This window comes from Macaca nemestrina, chromosome 6, assembly GCF_043159975.1.
Source record: "Macaca nemestrina isolate mMacNem1 chromosome 6, mMacNem.hap1, whole genome shotgun sequence".
In the NCBI taxonomy this organism is placed as follows: Eukaryota; Metazoa; Chordata; class Mammalia; order Primates; family Cercopithecidae; genus Macaca; species Macaca nemestrina.
Genome location: NC_092130.1, coordinates 29,553,532 through 29,575,610, shown reverse-complemented (window position 1 = coordinate 29,575,610; position 22,079 = coordinate 29,553,532). Strand labels below are relative to the sequence as shown.

General features: G+C 38.4%; 1 protein-coding gene across 2 annotated transcripts in view; it reads right to left on the bottom strand.

The window, feature by feature from the left end:
* Positions 1-686: 686 nt before the first annotated feature.
* The window catches only part of LOC105466860 (dynactin subunit 4), a 44,853-nt gene continuing 23,460 nt past the window's right edge, over positions 687-22,079 (bottom strand). For both annotated transcript variants that reach the window (XM_011715963.2, XM_011715965.3), the window contains 5 exons: positions 14,924-14,997; positions 11,668-11,722; positions 10,218-10,325; positions 7,522-7,619; positions 687-3,308 (listed from right to left, as the gene is read on the bottom strand). In XM_011715963.2, coding sequence (XP_011714265.1) covers positions 3,095-3,308; positions 7,522-7,619; positions 10,218-10,325; positions 11,668-11,722; positions 14,924-14,997 — 549 coding nt within the window. In that variant the 3' untranslated portion in view covers positions 687-3,094. The remainder of the gene's footprint in view (positions 3,309-7,521; positions 7,620-10,217; positions 10,326-11,667; positions 11,723-14,923; positions 14,998-22,079) is intronic.

The window sequence follows — 22,079 nt, the reverse complement described above, 5'->3', positions numbered from 1 at the left end:
CCCACCACCGCGCCCGGCTAATTTTTTTTTTTTTGTATTTTTTAGTAGAGACGGGGTTTCACCGTGTTAACCAGGATGGTCTCGATCTCCTGACCTCGTGATCCGCCCGTCTCGGCCTCCCAAAGTGCTGGGATTACAGGCTTGAGCCACCGCGCCCGGCCGAGGCCAATTTCTTTTTTAAGATGAGAGAAATCACATGCTGATGGAAAAGGGAAGGGGAGAGCTGCCGATGCTGTCTGTGAATAGGTAAGAGGATGAGCTTGAGTGTTAAGAGGTGGGGCTGGGTTCAGACAGGAAGAGTATGAGTAACTCATCTAAGTAAGAGGAGGGAAGGAAGAGTTATGAAGGTACAGATGAAGGCGGATGAGTGGCCACTGGTGGAGGCAGACCACTGTGTATATTGCAAAGGATATCTTTAGAAGCAATGACCCAAGATAAAAACTGGTAGAGGTCTAAGCACATTTATATAATGGTTCTGCGAATATGTATATAAGAAGCTCAAAGCAACATCTACTTATATATTATGGTGAACTAACCTGCTAAGAGACTTTAGATTACTTCATTTAAAGGAATGGAAGGAAACATGCCCCACCAACTCTCTTAGCCAACTCTCTTAACTCCACGCCTGTCTTTTGGTTCTGAGCCATGCTACATAGTATATACATGAGAGCAAACAAAAGACACGCTCAAGCTTTGTCTGCTTTATTTCACTACATTAAGTTAAGCAATAAGGCAAAACAGTAACCTGTCATTCATAAAGATCAAGGAGTACCTCTCTGTCCCAAAAGGGACCAAAAAGGATGTTTCTTCACAAATACGCACGACACCTAGCTCATTATGCTGATAAGCATTTCAAACAAAAGAAAAGGTCAGTAGGTGAATCAAATAACAAATCCAAATTAACTTAGCCTAAGTTTCCCAAAGTGTAGTTTCAAGTGCTAATGGGATCTAACTTTCCTGTGATGGTGCATACTGACTAGCATTAAAATGTTTGCACCTCATCTAATATAAAAAAGGCAACAAATACAATTCCTAATTCACCAGCTGCAGGTGTTGAACCATTTCTACGGACACACAGAATACTAGCTTGCACTAAAACCTATCTTAAGGAAACATTAAACCAGTGGCTGTACTATTCTGCAAATTAGTTTGGCTTCTGAAGAAACAAGTTTACGATCGAAGTGTTTTGTGTTTCTGTATATGGGAATGATGCCACCCATACTTCAACATTATTATTTTTGGGAACAAATGCCAGCTGCCTGCCATAAACGCATGATGTGTGTGTAGTCTATGCAAATGTGTAAACATACGAAGTATTCTTTACTCTGATGCCCATTTCCTCCACTGGCAAATATGGAGCAGTGATTTCACAGTAGTCTCTAGCAGGTAGTGAAGTAAAAATTTGAGACTCTGTGGGGTCACAAAAAAAATGAAACTCTTTCTATAGTTTGCAAATTTGTAATTACCCATCCCCCTGCCCCAACTCCTAAGAGGCTAAACCTTATTATTACCATCATGTTAGAGATGAGTATTTTCTTTCTCACACTGCATCACATATATTATTACTCTGTGGGACTGTTTCATAAAATTGGCTTGATCTTTGTACAACTAGTACAATTTAGTGTCTTTTAGAGTACAATTTAGTGTCTTTTAAAAGCTTCCTAAATATTTAAAACATTTTCAAGGGAAGCTTACAAGGACTACGTCCCATCTGTATTCTACATTGTAATGTAACTTTAATTTTTTAAGACTTGAAACAAGACCAAGGTAAACAAAAAATCTGTATTTTCCTCAAGTCTCTTGGCCACTTACTAACAATACTTTTACAGAAAACACGGTGCAGCTGGTGGTCTACTTTGTCAAGTTTCATTTTAGAAAACATCATAGAAATTAAGGTTGGCAACCCAACTCCAGGATACCAAGTGAAAACAGCATGTCTGCTGTTAGGCCAGAATTGTGGGCTACTTGCTGAACTATTTTATGGTTTACAATCAAAATGGTCTTATTTGACTCACCATATGACAAAAGTCTTAAACTTAGTAAGGGGGAAAGTTCTTAATATCCAGTTTTGGATTCAAGAGATTATACTAGTTAATTTCCCCCTCAACTCACTGGAAAGAATGCTAGTTGAGAATATGCTAAAAATCTAACCTTTAAAATGTTTTCTGCATTCCAGAAATGAACCTGTCCACTCAGGTTTTCTTTGGGTTCTTTTCCAGGTCCCAAACAGAACAACTTAATTGTGTTACAGAGGCAGAACAGGGAAGGGGTGGGAAGTAAGACAAATAGAGATTGCCCCCCTGTGGCAGCATTAATCCCTGGGTATTGTGGCAATATTGAAAACGAATGGAATTTGCTACCCCCTTGACATGACATGTAATTGCTTGCTTCTCAAATTCTTCTTAAAAGATCCATATTTTATTGGGAAAAAAAAATTAAGAACAACTAATAAGTGTCCCATATTCACTTAGAAAAAGGGGGCAAACGATAGTGCCTTAACAACTTCATAGGTTTTTCCAATCATCACAATACTAAAGATAATGTGACAATTCAATTTTTTGGTTATATGGAAATCTATAGCAAAATGGCAGCCACTATGGCAAGTGAAGGGATATGTTTTAGACTGTTAGATGATATTTAATGGAATGCAGAAAGCAGTTGGTACACTGTGACCAATGCTGCATCATTAACAGCAGGTCCACCTTTGGGTTATTAAGTTTCATCTGTGACATTGTGATCCTTAGTGAGATCAGATCAAGAGACAGTACAGTCAGTTTCTCAGGTGGTAAATACAATGCCACTCCAAGGAACCCCCATCCCCTTTCCTAGATGGAATTATGCTGCTGTTACTCAATGTGCAGGGCTCAGTGAGGGAGACACAGACCTACTGGTGTCAACAGAGGTGAGAGCAAGAGCAATAGCAGCTACCCTGTGTTCCCAATGTCTTGCCTATGCTCCCACTTTCTTAGCAATAGAATTCCGTAGTGCATGGGTACATCGTTATAAACAAGGCCTAATGAAGCAGCAGCTTCCGCATTTTAACGCAGGTTTATGGTGATACTGTCCTTTGGGATCTGCCCTCCAATGGAACCTTTTAAGGAAGAAGCGGGCCCAAGCTAAGTTCCACATGCTGGGTGAGCCAGATGACTTCTGTTCCCTGGTCACTTTCTTCAATGGGGCGAATGGGGGCTGCCAGGTTTTTAAAATCATGCTTCATCTTGAAGCATACGGTCACTTCACCCTCCTCACGCTGTGGTGTAACTTTGATGAAAATACCCACTTTGTTGGCCTTTCTGAAGGCTATAATGCTATGGAAAGAAAAAAAAGCAAGTATTAGGTAGATAAAAAATCAGCCAAACCACTAAGACTTACAGTAGAAGTCTTTCACCTTATTCTTTCCTTCAGCACACATAGAAGACCTATAAACACTTTGTTCTTAACCTACCAAGTTTTTTTTTTTTTTTTTTTTTTTTTTTTTTTTTTTTTTTTTTTTTTTTTTGAGACACAGTCTCGCTCTGTCACCCAGGCTGGAGTGCAATGGCTCCATCTTGGGTCACTGCAACCTGTTTCACGGGCTCAAGTAATTCTCCCATCTCAGCCTCCCGAGTAGCTGGGACTACAGGCATGCACCACCACACCTGGCTAGCTTTATATATTAATACGTATTTTTGGTGGAGATGGGGTTTTGTCATGTTGCCCAGGCTGGTCTCGAACACCAGGGCTCAAGTGATCTGTTTGCCTTGGCTTCCCAAAGTGCTGGGATCACGGGCATGAGCCAACACGTCGGCCATATATTTTTTTATGAGCTTATACTTTTCTGCTTTTCTAACCAATGCAGATGGTACACACTATTCCATAACTGCTTGTTTTACTCTGTTTATCACAAACATCTTTTGATGCTGGTATATACAGATCGTCTACATTCTATGTAATGGTTGCATACTATTCAATTATGTTTTTATCCATAACTGGCACATACTGAGGTTGCTGCCAATTGTTCTCTATTATAAACAATGCAAACATCCCTTTACATTCACCTCTGTGCAAATGTGGTAATATTTCTAAAGAACATAGACTCATACCATGGAAAGTTATTTTTTTATTTTTTATTTTATATTTTCAAGATGGAGTCTCGCTCTGTCAACCAGGCTGGAGTGCAGTGGCGTGATCTCAGCTCACCGCAACCTCCACCTCCTCGGTTCCAGCGATTCTCCTGCCTCAGCCTCCTGAGTAGCTGGGACCACAGGCGCACACCACCATGCCTGCCTAATTTTTGTAATTTCAGTACAGATGGGGTTTCACCATATTGGTCAGGCTGGTCTCAAACTCCTGACCTCAGGTGATCCACCCGCCTTGGCCTCCCAAAATGCTGCTTTATCACAGGCGTGAGCCACCCTGCCTGGCCTTATTTTTATATTTTAGAGACAAGGTTTTGTTCTGTCACCCAGGCTGGAGAGCAGTGGCACAATCATAGTTCATGGTAGCCTGGACCTCCTAAGCTCAAACGATCCTTCTGCCTCAGCCTCCCAAAGTGCTGTGATTATAGGCATGAGCCACCATGCCTGGCCATACTGTGGAAAGTTTTAGTAACTCAATGCTTTAAGGGAAATTTGGAACACCATAAATCAAGAGTGTTTTTGTAAATAACTTATGTAATTAGGAAATTTAGCATAAAAATGTCTCTTCATTGAGGTTTCCATTTCAATTTCCCCTCATTTGTGCATAAAGTTTGTGCTTTAATAACGTAGTTTCTGAAAGTAAAAGGGCAATGAAATAAACAGAATTTGTCTACTATCCAAATGATATTCAGTCACTCTAAGAAAGGTTACTGGGATTACATATTTATAAAATCTGAAAGTTCTATTAATTCTAATGTAAAATATAATTAATTCAGTTTTTAATTACTCTATCATGTAATCAGGCGAAAATCTGATATCTCAGACAATCATTCCAGAAATATATCTTGGCTTAACAAATTTCTGTACCTAATTAATTTAAGGACCCACATAAAGCAAGGATTTCAGAGAACACATTTTGTATTGTACAACTCAGTATATTTTGTATTATAGTAACTAACCAAACCTTTGATTTGTATGAGTCACATAAAAAAAAATTCAAACAGTTTAAAGTGGTAAAAAGGAAAACGTCAGTCTTTCTTTTTATCCTTAATTTCCCAGGCAACCACTGAAACCTGGGAAGCTTTTCCAAAACAAATTTGGATTTCTGGTCTCTAGCTAGACCTGCTAAAAAAAATCCTCTGGGGTTGGGGTCTGGAATGCTATCGAACAGCAAAACAAAACAACACTTGACCTGGTGTTTTTGGAGTTAACCCACGTTTGGTAATCACTAATCTCATCTTTGCCTTCACTTTCTTTTTCTTTTTCTTTTCTTTTTTTTTTTTTGAGATGGAGTCTGGCTCTGCTGTTCAGGCTGGAGTGCAGTGGTGCGATCTCAGCTCTCTGCAAGCCCCGCCTCCAGGGTTCAAGCAATTCTCCCATCTCAGCCTCCCGGGTAGCTGGAATTACAGGCGCGTGCCACCACACCTGGCTAATTTTCGTTATTTTCAGTACAGACAGGATTTCGCCATGTTGGCCAGGCTGGTCTCGAACTCCTAACCTCAAGTGATCTGCCCGCCTCAGCCTCCCAAAGTGCTGGGATTACAGGCGTGAGACATAGCACTTGGCTTCACTTTATTTTTCTAACCCACCTTATGTTATCTCTTCTAATATCTTGTTGAGAAAGCTTTTGATCATTCGGTCAAAAAACCACAAATGGGCCAGGCATGTTGGCTCATGCCTGTAATCCTGGCATTTTGGGAGACCAAGGCGGGTGGATCACTTCAGGTCAGGAGATCGAGACCAGCCTGGGCAACATGGCAAAACTCCATCTCTACTAAAAATACAAAAATTGGCCAGGCATGGAGGCGCTCGCCTGTAATCCAAGCTCCTCAGTAGGCTGAGGCAGAAGAATTGCTTGAACTCGGGAGGTGGAGGTTGTAGTGAGCAGGAGATCACGTCATTGCATTTCAGCCTGGGGGACAGAGTGAGACTCCATCTCAAAAAACAAAACAAAGACCGTAAATGTTCCCTGTGCCAGTTTATTAAGCTATTGTTTTTCAGTTCCAATCGCACCTCTCTCTGTTTTGCTGTGTGACACAGGATTCTGCTCAGACCGTATCTGCTGGGTTGGCTGGCTCTTTGTCAGGTTCTGTCAGTAGCGGGCTCTAAAGGGAGACTAGAAGTCTAGAGGAGGAAGGGTCTTTCTTGCTCTTCCTTTAGAGATTCCTTTTTGCTTGTGGTCCCTGTTCCCTGTGGCCATCACTCCAAAAAGGCCTTTTTTTTTTTTTGAGACAGGGTATCACTCTGTTGCCCAGGCTGGAGTGCAGTGGCACAATCACGGCTCACTACAACCTCTGCCTCCCGGGCTCAGCTGATTCTCCTGCCCTGGTATCCTGAGTAGCTGGGACTACAAGCATGCGCTGCTACACCTGGCTATTTTTAAAATTTTTTTGTAGAGACGGGGTCTTACTATATTCCTAGGCTGGTTTCAAACTCCTGGGCTAAAGCAATCCTCTTGCCTCAGCCTCCCAAAGTGTTGAGATTATAGGGGTGAGCCACCATGCCCAGCCCAGCAATGCTTCTTTACCCAGGAGAAAGTGGCGGTAAGCAGCTGAAGTTTCCAGTTCTTGTATAATCATGCCACCCCTCCTTTGCCATCATGAGATGCCAGGACCAGGCAAGCAGTGTTCCCCTTCAGCTCACTGGAGGCCCGAGTTTCAGCTACATGGAGCTCCTTCTTTAAGTTCTAAATTTTAATAATTCTAACTATTTCCCTTTGTTCCCTCCACCCGAGGGGTGGTAGCTGGCTCATAAAATAGCTATCTTTGAAATTTTATGCCCATGAAGTAGCATCAAATTGCTACTTTAGTGTTCTTTTCCACTTTTTATGTTACACAAGTGAATAATTCTTTATATTAAATTCTCTGTTCAAATCACTGAAATCAGTCAGTCTATAGACTGAATTCTCTGATGGTCACAGTTCCCAGTTAGTGGAAGGTTTGGTTCTTTTCAGTTATTAGGTATGAGAGAGTAAAATCTATTAATTACTCCAAGGGGGTGGGGGTGTGGAACAAACCCAATGATAAATCTATAGGGACAGAATATTGTATCCTGTCCACAACCATTAAAATCATATACTTAAATTTTTTTTTTTAATTAACATGGGAAAATATATTCAAGTGAAAAAGGCTAAAAAACTGTATCTATAGAATGATCCCAATGAGGGGAGAAATATTTGGAAGGACAAATGCCAAAATGTTAATGCTGTTTATCTCTGGTGGTGGGATAATTTTATTTTCTTCTTCATGGTCTTATATATATTTCCCCAATTTTCTACAATAATTATTTTTAGAAACAGGAAGAAAAAAGTAATTTAAAAACATCCAGACAAGAAAATCAGATATATAAGTGGGCATTCTGTATCAGCCAATTGTGGTATGGGGATCACAAAAAGATCACTCACTCGGGATCGTCCTGAAAGTCTTGAGGTTCTGCCAACTCGTCGTACTCTGCTGCTGCATCCTTGCCAGCTAAAATGAGCTCTTTGGGGGGCACCACCACCTGGAGAGCAACACAGAAAGGCCTGCCTGAGAAGGGACCAGTGTGACAGAATATAGCAAAGTATGACACTGATTTAGACAAATGGAAACATACAGCAAGTTTCAGGAAACATATAGACTACTTATATGGAGTTTATAAGAACAAAGGTTTTAAGAGAAAGTAAGTACTTACTTCATGGGGTCTGCAAAGAGGAACTGGGGAGAACATGGGGGCTTCAATTGTGTCTTTAATGTTTTATTTATTTTTTAGAGACAGAGTCTTGCACTGTCGCTCCAGCTAGAGTGCGATGGCGTAATCTCAGCTCACTGCAACCTCTGCCTCCTGGGTTCAAGCGATTCTCCTGCCTCAGCCTCCCAAGTAGCTGGGATTACAGGTGCCCATCACCACGCCTGGCTGATTTTTTGCATTCTTAGTAGAGATGGGGTTTCACCACATTGTCCAGGCTGGTTTTGAACTCCTGACCTCGTGATCCACCTGCCTTGGCCTCCCAAAGTGCTGGGATTACAGGCATGAGCCACTGCACCTGACCCTAATGTTTTATTTCTTAAGAGGTTGGGGAGAAATGGGTATTTGCCATATTCTTTTTTTTTTTTTTTTTTTTGATACATCTGAAACAGTCCATCATTAAGAACAACACAAAGGAGAAACACTGGCTCCAACACAATGTTTTTTGACATGGTGCCAGCTGATTCCTGGTACCTGATACATAAACTCACATGAGATACTGGGAGTTTATGGTCATGGAAAACAATTAGCATTCTTCAGACTTATGTTGTAATTAGGCCTCAACTTTGCTCTATCAGAGGTTAACAGTTAACAATGTCGATCAAATTTCTAATGATAGATACAAATGTGGGAAGGGAGGTATAAAGAGAGAGAAAGACAAGCTGTGCTTATGAATCAGGTACTTATTTCTGCCTCTGTCTTAACTGGAGCTGCTTATTAGTGTTAATTAAAAAAAAGCAGCAGCCAGGTGAGGTGGCTCAGGCCTGTAATTGCAGCACCTTTGGAGGCTAAGGAAGGTGGATCACCAGGTCAGGCGATTGAGACCATCCTGGCCAACATGGTGAAACCCTGTCTCTACTAAAATACAAAAAATCAGCCAGGCATGGTGGCAGGCACCTGTAATCCCAGCTACTTGGGAGGCTGAGGTAGGAGAATCGCTTGAACCTGGGAGGCGGAGATTGCAGTCAGCCGAGACCGCGCCACTGCACTCCAGCTTGGGCGACAGAGCAAGACTCCGTCTCAAAAAAAAAAAAAAAAGTCTTTGGAGGTGATGCTTGTAAGTGAAATCATTAAAAAGCAGGAAAATAAAAAAAAAGAAAAAGAGGACAGAAATTCTCTAATAATATTTGAATAACAACTAAAGATATAGGCATCCTTTTAAACCATTTTTATTATAAATATCAAGCTGAATTATGAATCAGTAATCGATGATTTAGAGAGAAAGGCTCTTGTTCTAAAATTTCAAGTACTAGAAGTAGCAAAATATAAAGAGGCCATATTACATCCATTCAACTCAGACTGAGAGTCAAAATCACCCACTTCAGTATTTAGTTAGTGTTTTTTTGTTGTTGTTGTTGTTTTTTTCTGAGATGGAGTCTCGCTCAGCTGCCCAGGCTGGAGTGGAGTGACACGATCTCGGCTCACTGCAACCACTGTCTCCTGGGTTCAAGCAATTCTCCCGTCTCAGCCTCCCCAGTAGCTGGGATTGCAGGCACCTGCCATCACGCCCAGCTAATTTTTGTATTTTAGTAGAGACAGGTTTCACCATGTTGGCCAGGCTGGTCTTGAACTCCTAACCTCAGGTGCTCCACTCACCTCGGCCTCCCAAAGTGCTAGGATTACAGGCGTGAGCCACCATGCCAAGCCTAGTTAGTGCTATGTTATGTATACTCTTTGTAAGGTAGAGGAATCTAGAGGAGGCATACCAGCTTCTAAATGATTTTAAACGTATCATTTCTAAAAGGAAATGATACTTCACAAGTGTTGAAGAATGAATGTATGAGACTGAGAGACTGAAGGCGCATGTATGTTAGAGGAGTCAGGATAGGAAGGAGGCATTCTAGGTAAAACGAAAAGCATACACAATTCTCTAGCATCAAAGTTTATAACCCATTGCATCTGTCTGGATCACAACCACTAATATGTATGATTCAGGGAATGCTAAATTTGAGGATCTGAAGGAAGATCACACTGGATGAACAGAGAGAAGTAGTCATTAAGGAGCTCTTATGCTATGCCAAAAATCTGGACTTCATCTCAGTCAAGAGCAATGCTAAATGACCAGCATGCGAAGAGTTAGATTTTAGAAGTATCACCCTGGTGGCAATAGAGAAGAAATGGGTTGAAATGAAGGTGGTGGTATAAAAACAGCAAGGTCAGTTAGGAAGTTATTGTCACAGTCCAGGTAAGAAACGATGAGGCCTTCAAATAGGGCAGTGTATTTCAGGATAAAGTAAAAAAATTCAGGAGGTGGAATCAAAAGAACATGCTGACTAGATGTGGAAAGGAGAGTGTGGAGTCTTTTAAGCCAGGTCAAATGAGGACACTCCAGGGAAAGTGAGGGTCAGTCAGGCTGAGGCAAAATGCTCCTACCTTAGCAGTGCTGTTGATATCATCAGCGTCCCCCTCCTCACACTCCAACAGAGTCACATGGGTGAGGTTCTCAACTGGATTCGTAAGAGTCAGGAGGACCTGGCTCTCCTGGAGAATAGGAAACACACCTCTCAGACATTTACCACTTTCTTAGCTGCTATACCAAGTATTTCGCAAAATTACCATTCCCCCCCATTACTCCTGAGCAATGATGCCCACTTATACCTCTACATCACTGTATTCTCTACGTGCTTACTGATCCTTGTTCTATTATCTACGTTAGACCAAATACTCTCTGGAGTTGCTATTTCACTAAGGAAATGGGACAGATTCCACTGAAAGGGCCAGTTACTAGATCCAGAAATTCTGAGGAATGCTTATTATCTAAGTGATTGTTTAACTCTTGTCTCACTCAGGCTGCCATTTAAGGACTGAAAAGGAGGCCCTCATAAATAAAACATGGGAGTCACAGGCCAGTCAGATGCATTAACAGAGCAAAAATGGCACACCAAGACTACAAAAACTTTTTAAAATTTTTACTTATTTTTGAGACAAGGTCTCACTCTGTTGCCCAGGCTGGAGTGCAGTGGGTGATCATGGCTCACTGCAGCCTCGACCTCCTGGGCTCAGGTGATCCTTCCATCTCAGCCTCCTGAGTAGCTGGGACCACAGGTGTGTGCCACCACACCTGGCAAATTTTTTGTATTTTTTGCAGAGATGAGGTTTCCCCATGTTGACCAGGCTGGTCTTGACCTCCTGGGCCCAAGCAATCTACTTATCTTGGCCTCCCAAAGTGCTGGGATTACAGGTATAAGCCACCATGCCCAACCTTATAAAAACTTTTTAAGACTTCTTGAACTGTGATAATTTGTCCTTGCTTGGTACTCTCTCTAGATAAGCAAAACCAATCTTTCAAATGAAGGGCCATATGATAAACATTTGTGTTTTCACAAGCAGCGTGAAAGGAAAGAGTTAAAGAGGTTGCTGCAGAATATTCTACAATTCACTGGGCATGTGTCTGGAAAAGGGGAGTAGATGCGGACTCCAAGGAAGAGAAGGGCTGTGGTATGGAAATCTGGAAATCTAACTGATTCCTAGTACCCGAAACAACATACAGGAGATCGAGGAGAATCTCTAGGCTGGAGAAGAACAAAAGATGCCTGTGGGATCCATCATTCTCCCCACCCAGAATTTCACCTTGACATAATGTGCACTCTGCTCCTTCTCCCTACTTTTCATCAAAGATGTTGTTGTCAAGGATCTCAGTGTCAATAAATTTAAAGTCTTTATTATCCCAAACTGTCTTCTTTTCTATCCCTTGCTCTCTGGATCCTGTGCCAAATACGCACACAGCCACCCACATACACATACACACACAGCCACCCACATACACATACACACACATCATTGATCAATCCTTTTTCTTCCTGTTAATGAGCAAGGTACTAACCTTCATGTAGCGAAGGTTGGGAATTGACATGATTCTCACTTCTGGAATATAATTGCTATGCATAAATAAAAAAATGCATTAATGTTCACTGGAGTCTCTTAAAATTATTATTTTTTAAAGCTGTGCAGTACATAAAGGATTTCATGTTAATCAGAACATATCAGAGAAAAATAATTTTAATGAACCATATCATCACAGTAAGAACTTAAGAAAAGACATAAGACCAAACTGGTATGACTTCTTTCTGAAATCTTATGTATATTTCTATTTTAAACTGCCCAGGCCCCAGATTAGCATGTATATATAAGATACTGCTTTGTAATGACTAAGACAAGATATTTATCTCCTTGTGCCTTGGTTTTCCCAATTCTAAAATGAGGAAAATAATGGTATCTATCACTTGAGGTTATTGTGAAGAATACATGCAAAAATGCTTTGAGAAGTGCTAGGAACAAAGCTCACATAAATGTTAATTATTGTGCATACATTAACGTAATACAAAATCTATTGCAGAAACACTACAAGTGGGGGAAAAAGTACATCTTAGAATCAGATATTTAAACTTTAAACGAGCTATTTTTCATGGTGACCAGCAGGATTATCTGAGCAAATTAACAGGAATTTAAGAAACTTTTGTCTTCCTGAATCTCAAAAAAAAAAAACAAACAAATACATACACACACAAAAGCAACAACAATAAAAAGAAATGTAAGGACCCCACTTCTAAGAATTTGAATTCAGTAGGTCTGAGGTTTGATACCAGAGCATGTGTGTGTGTGTGTGTGTGTGTGTGTGTATGTATATATATATATATTTTTTTTTTTTTTTTTGAGACAGGGTCTTGCTGTCACCCAGGCGGGAGTGTAATGGCACAATCATGATTCACTATAGCCTCAACCTCCCAGGCTCAAGTGATAGTCCCACCTCAGCCTCCCAAGTAGCTGGGAGTACATGTGTGTGCCACCATGCTCAGCTAATTTTTGATTTTTTGTACAAATGAGGACTCACTACGTTGCCAGGCTGGGCTTGAACTCCTAAGACTCAAGCAATCCTCCTGCCTTGGCCTCCCCAAGTGTTGAGATTACAGGCATGAGGCAAACACCTGGCCTCAGAGAATGTGTAGTAAGAGAGCCAGGCAATTCTAAAATGATGTCAGAAAAAAACCACTTTTTCTCAAAGCAAGCTTAAGAAACTGATACTAAGCACAGGCTGCCATTCAGGGTTTCTGTAATGAGTATAATTCTTAAGTAAGAAAGCAGTTCATCCCAGACTTCACATGTGCCATTTCTGTAGGTTTCTCTATTCCTAACCAATCATGTATTAAATAAGAATAGTTAGGAAAGTGAACATGTTTTATGTTGAGTTACAAGGCATTTGCAAACATAATTACTTATTTGATTCTTTTTAAGAACCCCAAGAAGAAGGCATTATTCCTATTTCAGAGAGGAGGAAAACAAGTTTAGACAAAAACAGTAAGTGACAGACCCTCCACCTGGCCCTCCTAGCTCCTCTTAACTCACCAGACATGCACTTCCCAACATTTTTGTTTCCTAATACTTATTTTTAATTGCTGCATAATATTCTACAGTACAAGTTATCTCAATTTAACCAACTATTTCCTTGTTAATGGTTAATCAGTTTGACACTGATTTAACTGTTGGTTAAATTGTTTGCAGTTTTTTGCCATTAAAATATTCTAATACTCATCTTTGGAAATGTATCTTTATATATTGGTGCTTTTGTTTCTACAGAATACATTCCTGAAATAGTACTGTTGGGTTAAAAGGTCTATGTAATTTGTTTTGGTATTTCCAGACCACTCTCCAAAAAGACTAGCAATTCAAGATTCTACCAACAATGTGTGCAAATATGTGTTTACCCACATTCTCATAAGTACTAGATGCTAATTACTTTTTAAAACTTTTCCTATTGAGTCTTGGTTTCTTTCCATATACAGTGTATCTTCTAGCCATTTGAAATTCCTCTTCCATAAGCTACCTGTCCAAATCCCTTGTTCCACATTCCTCTTTACTGCCTCCCTATTTTTATCTTTTCAATTTCTGGGAATTCTCTATGCCTGGGATATTAAACTTTAGTTTGTCACGACTGCCAAATATTCTTTCTTGCTTTACTATTTGTCTCAGGACTTTGTTGCTAATTTTGTCTTTTTAAAATTGTTTTCCTTAAGAGAGAGAGTCCTGCTCCATTGTCTAGGCTGCAGTGCTGTGGCACAATCATAGCTCACTGCAGCCTCGACTTCCTGGGCTCAAGGGGTCCTCTCACCTCAGCCTCCCAAGTAGCTAGGACTACAGGTGCATGCCACTGCACCTGGCTCATTTTAAAATTTTTTTGTAGAGATGAGGTCTTACTACGTTGTCCAGGCTGGTCTTCAACTCATGGGCTCAAGTGATCCTCCTGACAGGCTTCCAAAGTGCTGGGATCACAAGTGTGAGCCACTGCCCCTGGCTTTAATTTCATCTTTTATAACCACTATTTCTTTTTGCTAAGGTCAAAGGTGTTTCTTTTCTTTAATGGCTTCTGGGTTTCCTGTCTTGCTAAAGAAGGGCTGTCTTACTCCAAAGCTAGACAATACTTTCCTAATTTTTGAAAATATTTTTGTTTGCCACGTAATTTAAAAAATGTATGTATTAGAAAAGTATGATGAGACACGAAAAGTTTACATTTAATTAGATGAACACTGGGTAAGTTTTAAGTGGCAGTATTTGTCTCTAATTAGGACCATTCAGATAGCCTGATAGGTAGTTTTTATACACAAAATTCTCTCCTACTCACAAGTCCCAGAGAGTTAACACTAACTTAATCACTTTCATCCCAGCCAATGAAGTGTTATAACACAGGTAAGTAAAATGAACATTGTTACAGGGATACTCTTCAATCAGCTATACTTTATTATTTTTTAAGTTTTTGAAGGATTATTCCCAAACGCAGACACTTTGTAATTTGTAACGATGACTAGTAACTTTCCACCAAATAATTAACATACCTTGTTGCTCCAGATCATACTGGGCCACTGTGTCCCTGATCCCAATACCCCTGAATCTATTTATCTTAAACGTTTTTCGTGGCATGTAACTAAATTCAAAACCTAAACCGGAACAGAATGTCAAGATGATTTTGATGTAATTATTATTATTTTTTTGGAGGGCCAAGAGTAAACACACTTCACACTGGGGAAGAAGAATAAACCAAAATAACTCAAAACAGTAACTGAAAACACCAATCCCAAAATACTCACACAGCAACCAGTTGGATTTTGAATTTGATTGATGTTGGGTTAAATTCTGGCTTGCTCAAATTATGTTCACATTTCTAAAAAGAAAACAAATACAGTATGTATCAGAAGACAACAACACACTTTGTTGATCCATAGAGCTGCTAAATTCAGAAGGATAACATTTACGAGAATTTTGTTTTGTTTTATTCTGATATAAGACCATAAGTTTTTGAAATAGCGTATAGCAACCGAAGTTTATAAAAGATGTTTGCACTTCCTGATATGTGCAACCACACTATCCAATATTATTATACCTCTGTGGTACTTAAAAACTACTAAAATAACTAACACATACTGAGTACTTACTGTATGTGCAAAACAACGTGCTCACTGGTTTAACTGGATTTAAGTATCACATCAACTTTATGAGCTAGGTATAGGTATTATATTAAGGTTGCCATATTATAGATGATGAAAATGGTATACAGGAAGGGTAAGTAACCTGCGCAACTTCATAGAGCCAATAATAATGGACACTGTGATTTAAATCCAGGTAGTAAAATTCCAGATCCCATGCTTTAAAGTACAGTAACAATGATTATTTTTGAGATAGGGTATCACTCTGCCACCCAGGCTGGAGTGCAGTGGCACAATCAAAGCTCACAACAGCCTCCAACTCCTGGGCTCAAGTAATCTTCCTGCTTTGGCCTCCCAAAGTGCTGGGATTACAGGCATGAGCCACTGCACTGGGACAGTAATAATTATTTACTACTTTCTTAAATACGTACTACATACATCTGGTTAAATTTTTTTTAGCAGTACAAAAAAGGTGTCCAGTGTAAAGATTACCCATAATCTGTCTGTCCCCTTGTTCCTCTCCCCAGATAGCCTATGCACATAAAAGTACAAGCATACATCATGTTGCTTTTTTCACAATAACACAAAAGGGAACATTTTATATTTATTCTCTTGCTTTTTTCATTTACTCTTATCTTGGAATTAATTCCATTTCAGTACATATAGAGGAGCCTCTGTGTCCCACTGTAACAATTTCTATAACTTACATAAGATAGAAAATGATGGACATTCAGGATGTTTCCATTATTTTGCTACTGTAAGTAATGCAGCAATGAGTGTTCTAGTACATTAATCTATTTCCTAAGTGTCTAAGTATCTGTAAGACAGTTTCCTAAGAGCAGATCAAAGGGTGTATGCATTTGCTATTTTAAAGGATACTGCAATATAACTGACTAATATGATTATGAAATGATATTCCATTGCAGTTATTTTAATTTTTCGTTTTCTCATTGCAGTCTTAACGTACATTTCCCTGATTAGTGTATAAATCTGAATATACTTCATATTTATTGGCTATTGGGATTTCCTCTGCCATAACTTGAATGTGAGGATCTGCTGGTTACTTTTATTTCCTTGCTGATTCGCTGAAGTTCTTCATATTCTAGATATTAATCTATTGTTAATAATATACCTTGCAAACTACTTTTCTCAGTCTGCAGCTTATCTTTTCATTTCTTTATGGGTTTTCTTTGGCATGAGGGTACAAGTTTTACTTTTAATGAAGTAAAATATATAATTTTACATTACAATTTGTGCTTTTCTGTCTTACTTATGAAACATTCCCCTACCCAGAAGTCATGAAGGTCTTCTCCTGTATTTTCTTCTAGAAGTTTGGCTCTTCAAATTTCCATCATTCCTGAAATTAACTTTTGTGTAGGGTGAGGTAGCAACCCAATTTTATTTTCTTCCATATAATCACTTGACCATATAATCACTTGACCTAGCAAAATGTAATAGCCTATTCTTTCCCCAGTGATCTACAATGCCATATTTAGCATATAACAAATTTTCTCACATGCATGGGTCTATGTCTGCATATATATAGACACACTTTTGTTTATACGTACGTTTGTACTTTCCCTCCTTTTTTATACAAAAGTTGCATACCTACCATGCACTTTGCTTTTTGCATTTAAAAATGTATCCCATATTAACGTATTCTTTTAAATAAATTTATAGTACTCATTGTGTGTGTGGATATACCATAATCTCTGCATATTTTGGTTTGTATTTGTGGAAGTGCAAGGTAGATTCCTAAAAGTGAAGTTGATGAGACAAAAGGTAACTTTACTTTTGGTAGATATTACTATATTAATGGTGCATTATATAACCATATTTATATAAATTTAATTTATATATAACTATTTCTATTACTAATCTTTTTAAAGAAATCAACTTCTGATTCTGTTGCTCTTTTGTATTTTACATTGGTTTCTTTTTTTTTTTTTTTTTTTTTTTGAGACGAAGTCTCGCTCTGTCACCCAGGCTGGAGTGCAGTGGCCGGATCTCAGCTCACTGCAAGCTCCTCCTCTAGGGTTCACGCCATTCTCCTGCCTCAGCCTCCCGAGTAGCTGGGACTACAGGCACCTGCCACCACGCCCAGCTAGTTTTTTGTATTTTTTTTTAGTAGAGACGGGGTTTCACCGTGTTAGCCAGGATGGTCTCGATCTCCCGACCTTGTGATCCGCCCGTCTCGGCCTCCCAAAGTGCTGGGATTACAGGCGTGAGCCACCGCGCCCGGCTACATTGGTTTCTTAATTTGTTGTATTTTATCTTAATTTATTGTGTTTTATGTTGGTTTCTTAATTTATTAACACCTGCTCTCTGGACTTCGCTGTTTTTTTCCCTAACTTCTTGAAATGGATTCTGACGTCACTAATCTTTTAATATTTCTTCTTTTCTAATATATACTGCATAGCTAAGCATGGCCTTAGTTGTATCCTGTAAGTTTTGCTATAAAGAAATTAGATGATTTCTAACTTAACTACATTGTGATCAAATAATATACTTTAATCATTTCATCTTCCAGCTGACAGCCTCAGCAAGAGAAAGCATAGGGACTCCAACGGCGGCAGCAGCATGTGCAAAGAAACTATCATGAAACTTGGCAGACAATACTGGGTGGGTGCCCCAGGTCTCTCCAAGCTGACTATATATTTTGTTATTTAAAACAAACCTATATTTATTTATTTTTTTTTGACAAGTTTTGCTCTTGTTGCCCAGGCTGGAGTACAATGGTGTAATCTTGGCTCACTGCAATCTCCGCCTCCTGGGTTCAACCAATGCTCCTGTCTCAGTCTCCCGACAAATCTACATTTTAAGTAGAATTTTTTAAAAAATAAGCTGGTGTAAGGCTATATGACTTTTGATCAAAACAACAAGATGCAGGGCTTCTAAATATAAGGGATCATCTGAAATGAACGTTGTTTGAATATTCATTGTCTAATTTTGAGGGTTCCAGTATTTACGTGAAAATTTAACAATTTTTAAAGAAGTCCTTGGAAATTGGTACTGACAATGAATCTCCTTAAAATGGACTTTTAAAGCTTTTCAACACACTGGAACTCTCCCTGGCTTTGTACCAACCCCACAATTGAGCGAAGCCACCTCCTTGAGACATGCACTGCTCTGCAGCTGGATACTCTTAACAGCTTGCATAAGGGAGTTCACTTAAAAGGAGATATTGTGTAGTTTAAAATACATTAATTTGTATAAAATAACTTGCTCTGCTATTAAAAACCATTAAAAACCATTATAATGTTTTTAATAATATCAGCTGGCACTTAAATATTTTTGGAGTGAAAATGATCACTAAAGTTATATATGACTCCCATAAAAATATGGTTTTATCATATTAAAGAGACCTGTATTGATTTGCCAAAATCCTGCAACTTAGCAAAGGTATTACCTTCCTTGGATTTGTACTTTGTGATTTAGTATGCTGTACCATGGGCTGGTTATGCTAATTGAAAAAATAAAGTCATTACCCAAGTTTCACAGTACTCTAAGCGTAAGCAGAAGAACAGCTGTTCACATCTTTTAGCAGTGCACGTTTGTCTACCTTACAAATGCCATGTGTCCAAATCATGGTTTTGTAATTGCTAAGGTATGATACGTCAGGTTATTTGAAAACAATTACTTTTTGAAGTAACTGTGACCACAAAACATCATTTTTACATGAAAAGTTGTCTATCATTTGAAATTATGCAAATGATGTCTTGATCTAAAGCACAAACCCCAGGTACTTATGTTTTTAATAATATGGTGCCACTGCAGGGATTGGGGGTGGTGGGGAAGAACAAGGATAATGGCGGGGAGGATCGGCCTAACTAACCACTAAGTGAATTGTACTGCAGCTTTAATTTATGAGAAATCCTTATCTGGGATATTTGAGGGCAGCTGCAAACTGAAAACAATCCAGTAAATGTACCTTGTTTATATTTTATACAAGGCAATTATTAACTGCTAAATAATAGCTTTGATATTTGCAACTGTTGCATACAGAGTACTTTTGCTAAAAGTTAATTAGCTCTTGCTTTTAATTTTACAGTGTTTAATGTGATAAACTTCCAGTCATGTTTCCTATAAAAGAGATCATTTAATATATGTATATAAACCACAGTAATAGTATAACATACTATTTAAAAAATTTTTTTTCTACTTAAAATATTTAAGGCTTCTTAGGACATTTCTAAAGCAGATTAAATCCAATAAAGTTCCTGATTTTTTTTTTGTAACTGGAGATAGTTTTTTCAACTGAAATAACATTTCAGTTAAAGTATTGTTAAATATTGATATCTGATAAAAAATTGCCTTGTATAATTTCTGCAATTTATATTTGTTCCGAAAAAGGTATAATGCCCTAATGTTAAAAGATTTTAAATCCTTATCCTTTGATTTTTAAAACTCTGATCTAATGATAAAATTCTATAAATTTTCATTTTCCAGTGCAGTTAGGTAGCAAAATACCTGGTAATTCATAACTTTTACCTGTTAAAATATAAACACGCAACAAGCAAACATATTTAAGAGTACTAAATGGAAATAAAGTGTTCAAAAGAGAAACCCTGTGTTATCGAGCATCTTAGTCTATGTATTATTATTAAAGTATAAATATGATTTAAAGAAATCTTTTCTTGTTAATAAAAACTTTCTTTTAACTGAAAAAAAAATTCATCTTCTGAAAAATGTTCATACTTACTTTCTAATAACCCAGTATATAGTCAACCTTTATAAGTGTTCTGTATGTACTTGGAAAGAGTACAAATACTCTGCAGATATTGCATACAGGGGTCTATATATGCTCATTTGGTCAAGTTTGCTAGTTAAATTCTCCAAATGTTCTAGATTCTTATTGATTTTCATCTATTTGTTCTCTAGGTTACTGAGATGTCAAAATTTCCCAAAACGATTTGTCCATTTATGTAATTTTCTCAAATGTTGCTTTATATATTTTGAGTCTGTTTTTCGGTGCATATGACTTTAGATGGTTATATCTTCTTTGTAAATTGAATCTTTTTTTAAAACAAATTATCCCTCTTCTAAAAAAATTAGTGTTTGTCCAATATTTTTCCCACTTCTCTCTACTTGCAACCTTTCTGAGTTCTCCTGTTTGCACTTCTTGTAATAAACATATAGATGGGTCACTGCAATTTGCTTTATTATTTAGACTGACAATGTTTGTCTTTTAATGGAAGCATTTAGTTCATTGTATTAATGTAAATACTGATACATCTGGATTTTAATCTACTATCTTACTACACACATTCTTTTTTTATTTTTATTTTATTTAACAGACAGGGTCTTGCTTTGTCACCCAGGCTGGAGTGCAGTGGTGTGATTACTGCTCACAGCAGCCTCAACCTCCTGGGCTCAAGCAATTCTCCTGCCTCAGCCTCCCGACTTGCTGGGACTACAGGTGTGAACCACCACACTGGCTTTTTTTGTTTGTTTTTTTTTTGGTAGAGACAGGGTCTCACTATGTTGCCTAGGCTGATCTCAAACTCCTGAGCTCAAGTGATCTTCCTGCCTTGGCCTCTCAAAGTGTTGTGATTACAGGCAGGAGCCCAGGTCTTCTATCTGAACCACCAATTCGATGTTCCTTTGCCCGTTCTTTTTCTTTCTTTACATAAAGGGTTTTCATTACAAAAATTTTCTAACATGTACAAAAATATAGAATGGTATTACAAATCTCTAGGTACCCATCACCCAACTTCAACAATTATCAACGTGGGAATATATATGCAGGACTTGAATCTATGCTCCCAGGTTAAACAAACAAAAAGAATCAGCAACTTGTTATCAAAAATTAGCAACAATGGCAATCTTGCTTCATTTATACTCTTACCCACTCCTCATCCCTCATTATTTTGCAACAAATATCAGAGATCATGTCATTTCCTCCATAAATATTTCTGTATTCTCCAAAAGATAAAGACATTTAAAAACAAAACAAAAAACAAAACAACAAAAAATAATACTATCATTATTCCTAAAAAGAAAAAATAATTTTTTTTTTTTTTTTTAAAGAGTCAGGGTCTTACTGTGTTGCCCAGGCTGGAGTGCAGTGGCTACTCACAGGCATGATCATCACACACTACAGTCTCAAACTCCTCAGGCTCAAGGGATTCTCCTGCCTCAGCTTCCAGAGTAGCTGGGACTACAAGTGCGTGTCACTGTGCCCTGCCCAATAGTTCTTTAATAGCATCAAAAATCCTACCAGTGTTTACATTTTCTCAAAGATTTCACAAATTTTTCTTTCATTCTTTCCTCTTTCCCTTCTTCCCTCCTCCCCTGGGCCCTTTCTTTCTGTTTTGTTTGAATCTGAATCTACATAAAATCTACATGTTGTGTTTGGCTGGTAAACTTTTAAGTGTCTTCTAATCTAGAGAATGATTACATAACATTAGCCACCAGTGACATGTGGTTATTTAAATGAAATTAAAGACTGACTCAGTACCTCAGCCGCACTATCACATTTCATGTGCTCAATAGCCACACGTGCCTAGTGGCTATCAGGCGGGACTGTACAGACACACAATACTTTCATTACCAGAGAAAGTTCTGTTGGATAGTACTCATCTAAAAGGTTTCCTTTCCATCTTGTTTTTACAATTTATTTATTGAAGAAACTCTGTCATTTGTTCTGTAGATTACCAGAGCCTGGATTTTGCTGATTTTTCTTTTTTCTTGCTTTCTTTTAAATTGATTTTTTTTTATTGGTCCTCCCTGAGCCTGAACACTAGCCTAAAAGTTATACACTCTTTCACTATTCTTTTAGGGGTTAACCCTATGTACCTAATCTTCAGATATTTCATTT